Source organism: Cucurbita maxima, unplaced genomic scaffold (assembly GCF_002738345.1).
Source record: "Cucurbita maxima cultivar Rimu unplaced genomic scaffold, Cmax_1.0 Cma_Scf00047, whole genome shotgun sequence".
NCBI lineage: Eukaryota > Viridiplantae > Streptophyta > Magnoliopsida > Cucurbitales > Cucurbitaceae > Cucurbita > Cucurbita maxima.
This window is the reverse complement of record NW_019272063.1, coordinates 346,044-355,421: the sequence shown is the minus strand read 5'-3', so window position 1 is coordinate 355,421 and position 9,378 is coordinate 346,044. Positions and strand designations below refer to the sequence as shown.

At 37.6% G+C, this 9,378-nt stretch overlaps 2 protein-coding genes across 8 annotated transcripts; one reads left to right on the top strand and one right to left on the bottom strand.

The window, feature by feature from the left end:
• Positions 1-1,101: 1,101 nt before the first annotated feature.
• On the bottom strand, positions 1,102-3,800 carry LOC111470796. Its single transcript, XM_023116418.1, has 2 exons — positions 2,765-3,800; positions 1,102-2,280 (listed from the first exon to the last, which is right to left on the bottom strand). The coding sequence occupies exons 1-2, from the start codon at positions 3,117-3,119 to the stop codon at positions 2,171-2,173; spliced, it is 465 nt and encodes a 154-aa protein (XP_022972186.1). The 5' UTR covers positions 3,120-3,800; the 3' UTR covers positions 1,102-2,170.
• An 834-nt stretch (positions 3,801-4,634) lies between these two features.
• On the top strand, positions 4,635-9,102 carry LOC111470775. Of its 7 annotated transcripts, none has more exons than XM_023116385.1 (5): positions 4,635-5,151; positions 5,541-8,115; positions 8,303-8,449; positions 8,591-8,722; positions 8,798-9,102. In XM_023116385.1, exon 2 carries the CDS (start codon positions 5,715-5,717, stop codon positions 8,079-8,081), a length of 2,367 nt encoding a protein of 788 aa, XP_022972153.1. In that variant the 5' UTR covers positions 4,635-5,151; positions 5,541-5,714; the 3' UTR covers positions 8,082-8,115; positions 8,303-8,449; positions 8,591-8,722; positions 8,798-9,102. The 7 variants fall into 7 exon arrangements, with proteins under 7 accessions (XP_022972153.1, XP_022972152.1, XP_022972151.1 ...); XM_023116384.1 differs by having other exon boundaries at positions 5,541-8,214; XM_023116383.1 differs by having other exon boundaries at positions 5,541-8,439; positions 8,525-8,722.
• Positions 9,103-9,378: the final 276 nt, after the last annotated feature.

The window sequence follows — 9,378 nt, the reverse complement described above, 5'->3', positions numbered from 1 at the left end:
TTTTTTTTTTTTTTTTTTTTTTTTTTTTTTTTTTTTTTTTTTTTTTTTTTTTTTTTAATAATATTTTAACGAGCTTAATTATATTCTCCAAATTTCTTAAGTAATCCTTTAAAAAGAAAACTTACATAAAACATTTTAAAAATATCCATAATAATAATAATAAGGTTTGAAAAGAACTGGTTGCTAATAAAGTAATTTTCAGAATTATTTATTTATTTATTTGCATTTTTCCGATAAATTTGAGTCAACTAGAATTAAAAATAATATGGTTGACTTGGAAGATAAGAACAAGCAACATAGTTATAATCCCCAGAAACAAGGATCAAAGCCGAAGACAAAATAGAAAAAAACAAAAATCAATTTTTGACTAATTCTTCTTCATTCACTTTCTATACAAATCTCTACTCTCTTGCATCAATAGCCAAACCCCAAAGTTTTGTAAACGACACTTATTTCATTCCCAGACATTTTCTCTAAAGCCTTCCATCCCGGACCCGAGCAAGGCGACATAAACCTTCGACGACGAACAAGAGACGTGCCTAGCTAGCTTGAGATCTTTGAGAATTCAGTAATGCTAGGAAGATAATCAGGAGAGAAAAAGAGGAAACATATTTCTAGGCATTTTTTGCTAAAGCCTTCCCCATCCCGGACCCGAGCAAGGCAACATAAACCTTCAACGAAGAAGGGACGAGGCCAGCTCGCGATCTTTGAGAATTCAGTAATGCTAGGAAGATAATCAGGAGAGAATTCAGTAGCTGCTAATTACTTCTTCTATAATCAAAACACAATTTACCTCTAAAGGTATGGCTATGGCCTATGGGATACCAAGAGGAGGAAATGAAATGGAGCAACGTCCCCACCTCCAACAGAAGTTTGCTCCCTTCAATTTAACAGAAACAATATGAACAGGATCCAGTATGAAATATAATATTAACAAACACTTCTTCTCAGCCGAGTCGAGTCGAGAAGAAAGCCAACAGGCAGCGCAGCACAGCACCGAGGATATTAGAGCCCTCCACAACCACCATAAACAATAATTGCTAGTTTCAAACATCAGCGTCCTCTTCACATTAACTTCCAAGCTGCAGCCACAAAAGTAAATGTTATGATTGTTACAAACAAAAAAACACGAACGAAAGACGAGATAGCTGTTGATTAAAACATCTAATTCGAAAGGGAGATAATTGAGAGGCTAGCTAATCTTCTTAGTCCTCCTATCACTCTACCAACGATGAAATGCAAGGCATTTATAAGTATTAACTAATAAAGCAGAGAGACAAGTAATAAAATGCAGCATTGAATCATCCAGCTTTTACTTCAAGATCGAGCAAGAAACGTTTTGACAATTGATATAACTCCTTGGCTAAGAAGTCACTTAAAAAAGTTCCAATGAGTTTTGCCCCTCGAGACATTTAAATGAAATTATGAAATGCTAGAGACAGCTTACAAGGTAACAAAGAAGACAATTAGACTCCATTTAGGAGTATAAACAGCCCAAAAAACTCGGAGTTGCAGACCAGAAGAGGAACTTTTTCCTGTTTCTATTGGTACCAAGTTGACATTCTCTAAAGATTCTAGTATATATACATGTCCAAGGACGGCGATGCAATGAACCATTCTCGATTAGGAAGCAGCCATATACATTTTTTCAACTCAATTTCAAACTAGAACAAACAACTCAAAATTTGAGATCCCACATAGGTTGGATAGTGAAACGAAACATCCTTTATTAGGGTGTGGAAACCTCTCCCTAGCAGACGCGTTTTAAAACCTTAAGAGGAAAAGTTCAGAAGGAAAAACCCAAAGAGGATAATATCGGTTAACGGTGGGTTTGGGCTATTACACCAAAACTCCCTGAACTCGATCCTCATCAGAAGTTGTAGAGCATAGGCAGCTCGAGCATATTGATGGGTTCACAAGCAAGTTGTTGAGTGTGAATGAAAATAGAACTCCACCCCTACGAGGCAAACAAGTTTGGTGGCCCTAACAGTAAAGTATAAGCCAAATAGAGGTTGGCATCCTCGCAATGTCTTTTTCCAATGCTTAACCCATGGCTTGACAAGCTTGTGGGCCTAAAAGAGCTTGACATCTCACAATGACCTTTTCCAACGCCTTGACAAGTTTGGGCGGCCTAATAGTAAAGTATAAAGCCTTGACAAGTTTGGTGGGCTTAATAATAGTAAAGGATTGGGACGTCTGGAGGTAATTTTAAAGCCTGGTGAGCATCGCTGTTTGTCAAAGCCTGGTGAGCACAAAAGCAAGGAATGGGACCTGAACGTCCTGTTTTTCAAGAAGAAAAATGTGAGATATTTCGTCTATGTCATGGTGCCTTGCACGACAAAGCTAATGTGAAATAGACACTTTTGGAAAGATCAACCTGAACCGACCCTTCAAAAGAAGCAAAATTGGTTTAAACTCTGAGATTGTACGGTTTCAATGTTAGAGGTCGTTTGGAAGCTTTCTTCTCTCTGTTTTGGAAGAGAAAATCTTATTTCCACAAATGGGTTGTTCTTGAATACAATGAACAATCATGGTTTATCTTCAGAAATTTGGACCTAAAAGCCATCCCATCGTTGATTCTTAAAAGACAAGTAGAATTTGAATCATGTGGGCAATTTGCTTTGAACAGATTCAACATATAAATCGAACAGAGATTTACATCTAAGATCCGAAACTAATGAATAAGGCATCATTCAGAAACAAGAAAATCGCATCAAAGAGAAATCAATAATCGTGAGAAAATCATCAAAACGAATCGCCGTACCTGGGATGTCCTTTCTGGGCGCAGGCTGAGCCGTAACGTAGTATAAAATCGAACGTCCGATCATGAAGAGGCTCGAAACAACGGCGGCGGCAAAGAAAAACATAACCAATCCAATAACCCAAGGCATCATCATGAAGCCGATGAAGAACGTAACCGATCCACAGAGCATCAGAGCCAGAGACATCCCTAGAAGAAGCGACGCAAACCGCGCCGGGGTCATCTGCGTCGGCACCACCGGCGAGTGATCGGCAAACGGGATTGACGACGGAGGCGATCGGAGAATATTCATGGCAAGAGAAGAAAGCTCGTAGAAAACACTCGATTGCGAATTCCGCCGCTGCTGCCGCCGCATCATAATTCTTCGGTCAAAAAATCTCCAAATCTCCAAAAGGGAAAATCCTCTCAACGTCGAGAACGAAAACCCAGAAACGCTTTTGTTGAAAGATTGAAGGGAAATTGATAAATCTAAGGAACTTTATGGAACTGGGGGGGGGGTCCGTGATTGGATTGGCAACACTAAAACCCCTCAACAGCAACCACAACAGCGAGTGGATAAGTCTGATAAGCAAACTTTTGTTTGTTTCTTAAGAATTCAACACACGACTAAATGCATTCACACACACACACACACACACACACACACAAACACAGAACGGTGAAAACCCAACTCAAATATTGAACTAACGAACCCTTTTCCGGTCTCCCAGAAAGTTCTTGTTCACAATTTCCTCCAATTTCAGTTCGGATTGAGAGAAACAGAGTGAAGAAAGTGAATTAGTATTGGGATAAACATGAGGAAAGGATTAGGGATTGAAAAGAGGGCGGTGAAATGAGAGGGAAGATTTGGCGGGTTACACGTAATGGAGAGGAATTGGGAGTTGGGCAATGGATAACGACGGCCTTTAGATCGCCTAATAGCTTCTTGGCATATGGCATACAGTTCTGATCTTTTGGGATTTGGCGCTGTTTGTGCGGCAATTTGGCGGAGGTTTTCTTTGGCCTCTCTGGGGGTGTGACGATTCTCCACGAAATAGAAATAAGGATTTTTTTTTTTTTTTTAATGTTATTTATTCATATAATTACCTCAAAATAATGTCTAAATTTAATCGTGAAAATTTTCAAAATTCGAGAATTTTAATCATTTAATAATTAAATATGAGAGAAACAAAAGCCCAAGGCAGGTATGGGCCAGTGGCCCGTGGAGACCATGAGAAGGAACAAAGTTGGTTTATTATTGGAATAGAATACCAAAATTCCCTTGAAAATATTATTCCATAAGTTATTATCCATATTTATTACCTATTTAAAATTAATTAATTTATGAACCCGCCACGTTAATATTATAACAACGACGTCAACGATGGAGATTAAATTACAAATTTAATCCTAAAGTTTATATTTATTTGGTATTGAACTTTAAAAAATATTTAAAAGGTCTAAAAATAAAAATTTTAAAAAAATTACATTTTTAGTTTATCAGTTTAATCCTAATTTTTGAAAGTTCGTTTAAAAAATTCTGATAAACTTACATCAATTCTTTGTATTTTTAGAAAAAAATTTAAAAAGTTTATTTTCTAATTGAAGTAATAGATTTATATGAGATGTAGATAGACGATTTCGTCCATATATTTACGATAATAATTATTTATTTAATTCCTTTTATGAAAGTTAAAAAGGTTACTTTTGGTATTTGATTAAAAAATGAGGTATATAAATGAAAATTTCCAAAATTAGTATTTTTAAAACAAATAAAGTATCCACAGATACATAAAAAACTAACTATAAACATTTTTTTTTAAATATATTTTTTAAAAACTTTAATAATATTATTGAAAAAATTGGAAAGTTTTGTGTATTATTATTAATTTAACCTATTTTTTTTTTTTAATTTGATGACCAAATTGGAAATATACTCGCGAAAAAAAAAGTTATTTTTATCAATGAACGATGCAGTCGATTCATACAGTCCAGGTATGTTCCGTCCTCCCATCAACAGCCTTGGAAGAACAGCATTTTGGGCATGCCGATTGCCCCATGCACAACTAATTTGTTAGGCTCCTTCAAATTCCTCATCAATTTCGATCAAATTGACGATACCGAGAAGAATCGGTAACCGAGAGACCGGTGGGGCGAGTTGAGCAATTTCTGTTGAAGAATCCGATGCGATTTCGGTTGCCTCTGATCCGCGGCGGAATGAAGAAAGATTTTCGATTGCTTTAAACCGCTCCAAAAGCATTCGATTCGAGTTGGTCTTTCCAAAGGTTCTATTGAGGGAGCTTTCTTCGTTTTCAGGGTTGCGCGGAGGAATATCTGGTCGTTGTTGCGATATATGTGGTGTGAAATTACTGCTGTATGTGAAATTCCATCGCCGAGCTTCGTCAATGAGGGTATTGGCCTTTTATCTCGATTTTGGTTTTGTTCCATATGAATGCAATGTGAATATTTTTTGTGTTTTCGTTTGCATTATGATATTTTTAGGTTGTCCTTTTTTTTTTTGTTGTCGTGTTTAGGTGGTTAGATTATGTTTTGCTGCCTCCTTGTTGAGGATGTACCATTTTAATGTAACAATCTGTGTTAAGGGACATGAAAATGTTACAAATTTTCTTCTCAATTCCTTGGTGGTTTTTGGTTTTGTTTCTCCCCCACCAAACCCCAATGATTTTATCATAGCTTTATGCTTTTATATTATGTAATTCGATGTGTATGGCTAGCAGACAATATTTTTGTGTTTTACATAGTGAACCAAAGGTTGAGGGTAATGTTTCTTCTATGGCAGTTTGCTTCTCTATTGATGCTCAATGGCAGTGATATAAACACATTTCCTTTTGAAGTATGAGGAAACGTTTAGTCAGAGAGTCTAATACGTGGTTGCTGAAGTTGTTATAGTAAACAAAAAGGCCTGCTGTTTTAATAAGCAAACAAAGCAGGCAAGTGTGTAGAGGCAGGAATAATGGATTGTAATAAAGATGAGGCTGCACGGGCGAAAGAGAAAGCCGAGGAGAAATTTACAGCCAAGGACATTACGGGGGCTAAAAAACTTGCTTTGAAGGCACAAAATTTATTTCCAGGACTTGAGGGTATCTCTCAAATGTTAGCTACGCTTGATGTCTATATTTCTGCAGAAAATAAGGTCAATGGAGAAGTAGATTGGTATGCGATGCTTGGTGTCGATCCACGAGCTGATGAGGAAACAGTCAGGAAACACTACAGGAAGCTAGCTCTTATTCTTCACCCTGATAAAAACAAGTCTATTGGAGCTGATGGGGCTTTTAAGCTTATTTCTCAGGCTTGGAGTATGCTGTCGGATAAAGCGAAAAGAGTGGTATATGACCAGAAGAGGAATGGTAGAGTCAACAGAACTGTTTCGACTTCGAGAGGGAACTCATCTTCACAATCTGGGAGAAATGGTTTTTACAATTTCACAAAAAATGCTCCTACGTCGAGTATGAAGGGACAGAAAAATGCATCCCGACCAGATTATGCTTCAACTTCATCTCAGAAACCAAGGCCAACAACCTTTTGGACTGTGTGCCATCGGTGCAAGATGCAGTATGAGTATCTCAGAATCTATCTAAATCATAATCTTCTTTGCCCCAACTGTCATGAGCCATTTTTTGCTATAGAAACACCACCACCCCCTTCAAATGGTGTGAAGTCTAATGGATGGGATTTTACTCAGCCAAATCATCAAACTGGAAGTAAAACTGCATATAGTCGAGAGAGGAGTAATATAGGCTCATCATCATACATGGGAGCAGGTGAATTGAATCACCCTACACATAGCCAAAACACCTTTCAGTGGGGTCCATTCTCAAGAACAGGTGGTGCTTCATCTGCTGCTCAAGCTGCAACTGTAGTTCAGCAGGCATATGAGAAAGTGAAAAGGGAACGTGAGGAGGCACAAGCTGCCAAAAGAGTGGAACGAAGAAAGCATCATACGTCTAAGAAGGCCCCTGGTGCTTCATTTTCAGGCTACTCTGGTGCTGTAAAAAGAAGAAGAGGTATAGATGACATTTCTTCTAGCTCCCATGCAAGAAATATAACCGATCAGTTGAAAGCTATGGAAAGGACTAAGCTGGTCAATCTGTCTGGTTGTACACAGGGTAATATAAAAGAAAATACCACACTCAAGAGCTCTCAGGATGTCTCTCTTAGTGAAATTCAGAATTTATTAATCGAGAAGGCCAAGAAGGAAATGAGGAAGATGTTATGTGAATTCAAGTCAACAATGTCAACTACTGCTATGGTCAAAGAGGGAAACGGGAATGGGAAGGTAACTAGGAAGAGAGAAACATCTCCTATGAGTGGTGAAAAGCACAATAATGACGTATCGATCAAACTTCTGAATTCAAAGAGGGAATCACAGTCAGTGGTTGATTTTCCTAGCAATTCAAGTTCCAGTGATGCAGAAACAATGTTAGTTGATGTCCCTGATCCGGATTTTCACAATTTTGATAGAGACCGTACTGAAAGCTCTTTCAGAGACAATCAGATCTGGGCTGCTTATGACGACCATGATGGCATGCCTCGACGTTATGCCTGGATTCATAGTGTAGTATCTTTGAACCCGTTTAAAATGCAGATTCGTTGGCTAAACTCAATAATCGACTATGAATTGGGTGCACTGAGCTGGGTTAGCTCTGGTTTTCCAAAAACGTGTGGGGGTTTTAGAACTGGGAGGTGTGAGATTTATAGCTCCATTAATGCTTTTTCTCACAAGGTCAGATGGTCAAAAGGCACATACGGAGACATTTGCATATATCCCAGAAAGGGAGATGTTTGGGCTCTCTATAGGAATTGGTCTCCTGATTGGAATGAACTGACATCAGATGAGGTAATACACAAGTATGACATGGTAGAAGTTCTCGAGGATTATAGCGAAGAACTTGGAGTTATCATAACTCCCCTCATCAAAGTGGCTGGTTTCAAGGCGGTATTTCATCGGGATTTGGACCCAAACCATGTAAGAAGGATACCAAAAGATGAGATGTTTCGGTTTTCTCATCTTGTACCTTCACATTTGCTTACAGGTCAAGAATTCCCAAATGCTCCCAAAGGTTGCAGGGAACTGGACCCTGCAGCCACTCCAGTTGACCTTCTTCACATCGTAGAGACCCCCAAGGAAGAATTCATAGAGATTGAGGACTTGAAGTTGCAAAGTTCTGCCACCAAGATGGTAGATATTAGTGATGAAAAGATGGAAAAGAAACCCAGGGAAGCAAGAAAAGAGGATATAGTGAAGCCTGTAGTGGAAGATGTTCTAGAACTTAAACTGGCCAGTAAGACGATACACACTAATGAAATGCAAGTTTCTTGAACATTGGATTATTTGTTCCCCGTGGATATGACTGGTAAACTTTGTGGAAGCTGATTGGACATAGTTGACATCTTTAGCGTTCTGACTTACTCTTTTCCTCCTCCAAGGATCTGTTAGATGGGGATCCGTACTTGTAAATCATACCTTTTGATGTTATTATACCTTTTAACTTAAAGATCTGTTAGAAGGTTAATCTATACATTTTTTTTATGTCACTGTAGCCGCTCGTGGAAGCTCCGCTCCTTCGTGTATATTACACGGTAAAACGAACTCCATTCCTCAGTTTTGCAAGTTCTGTATATATTCTCTCCCATAGATGTTATACTCAAGAGTCATCAGTTTTTGACCTACTACTCAAGTAAGCATGGGTAAGTAATTACTTCCAAAGTCTCCTTTTCTTCTGCTGAAGCACATTATTATTGTTTCTTTATCATTTCTCACAGGATTGCCTGACATAATGGTCTTCATATTGTTGAGCTGATCATAATTTTGAGAATACCACTGATTAGAAACCAATTTTCTCCCATTTTTAGAGCGACTTTTTGCTGCTTTCTCCCGACTCGGGTTCCTGTTTCATTTAAAGTTAATGAAGAGGATGCATTTTGAACATTCCCCAGAGGCTTTGTTTTGATGAGAATCAGGTTTTTTGCTTTCTTGAGTTCTCTGTTTTGTACTTTTGGGCATTCCATCCTAACACATACGTTTTATTTATGCAGTGAGACCGTTCAGCAGCTTTAAGTGAAGCTTTTGACAATGGTTACAGTCTCTCTCTGTTGATACGAGTGAAGTAAGTTGGGGAAAGGGGTGGGGATGGGATTAAGCTTGATGCATGATGTATTGGCTTTGCTCAACTCATGAGTTCTAAGTTCATTAGAATTCGTGAATTTACTTCGAAACTACCACGGCTATAGAACTCGTGGTGGTTTCAATACGCTTTTTCAATATCGGTGATGTTCATAAGGCTATAGTGATGCAAGTTCATGTTAAATTAAATGCAATTTGAGTTTGGGATGACTTTTAATATGCTCTTCATAAGTTTGATGATTGATGATGGTTGAGAGATTTAGGGTAAAATACTAAAATTTAAATGATTTATATATATATATATATATATAATAAAGTGGCTATATTGAGTAAAGACAAATATAAATATAAAATTTAATTCAGAATTTCATTCTTATAATTTGATAAATTTTAATTTTTTCATATTAATTTTAAAAATAAAAATAAAAATAATAAATGAAAAAAAAAATTACAATTGTGATAAAAAAAACAAAGGGGGGGGGGGGGGGGGGGG

What these genes read in the sequence shown, in the direction of transcription:
- LOC111470796 (XM_023116418.1), bottom strand. Translation starts at nt 3,119, where the DNA reads ATGATGCGGCGGCAGCAGCGGCGGAATTCGCAATCGAGTGTTTTCTAC. An exon ending in GCCCAGAAAGGACATCCCAG is followed by an intron (nt 2,281 to 2,764) that starts GTACGGCGATTC and finishes CTTGAAAAACAG; the next exon opens with GACGTTCAGGTCCCATTCCT.
- LOC111470775 (XM_023116385.1), top strand. Translation starts at nt 5,715, where the DNA reads ATGGATTGTAATAAAGATGAGGCTGCACGGGCGAAAGAGAAAGCCGAG.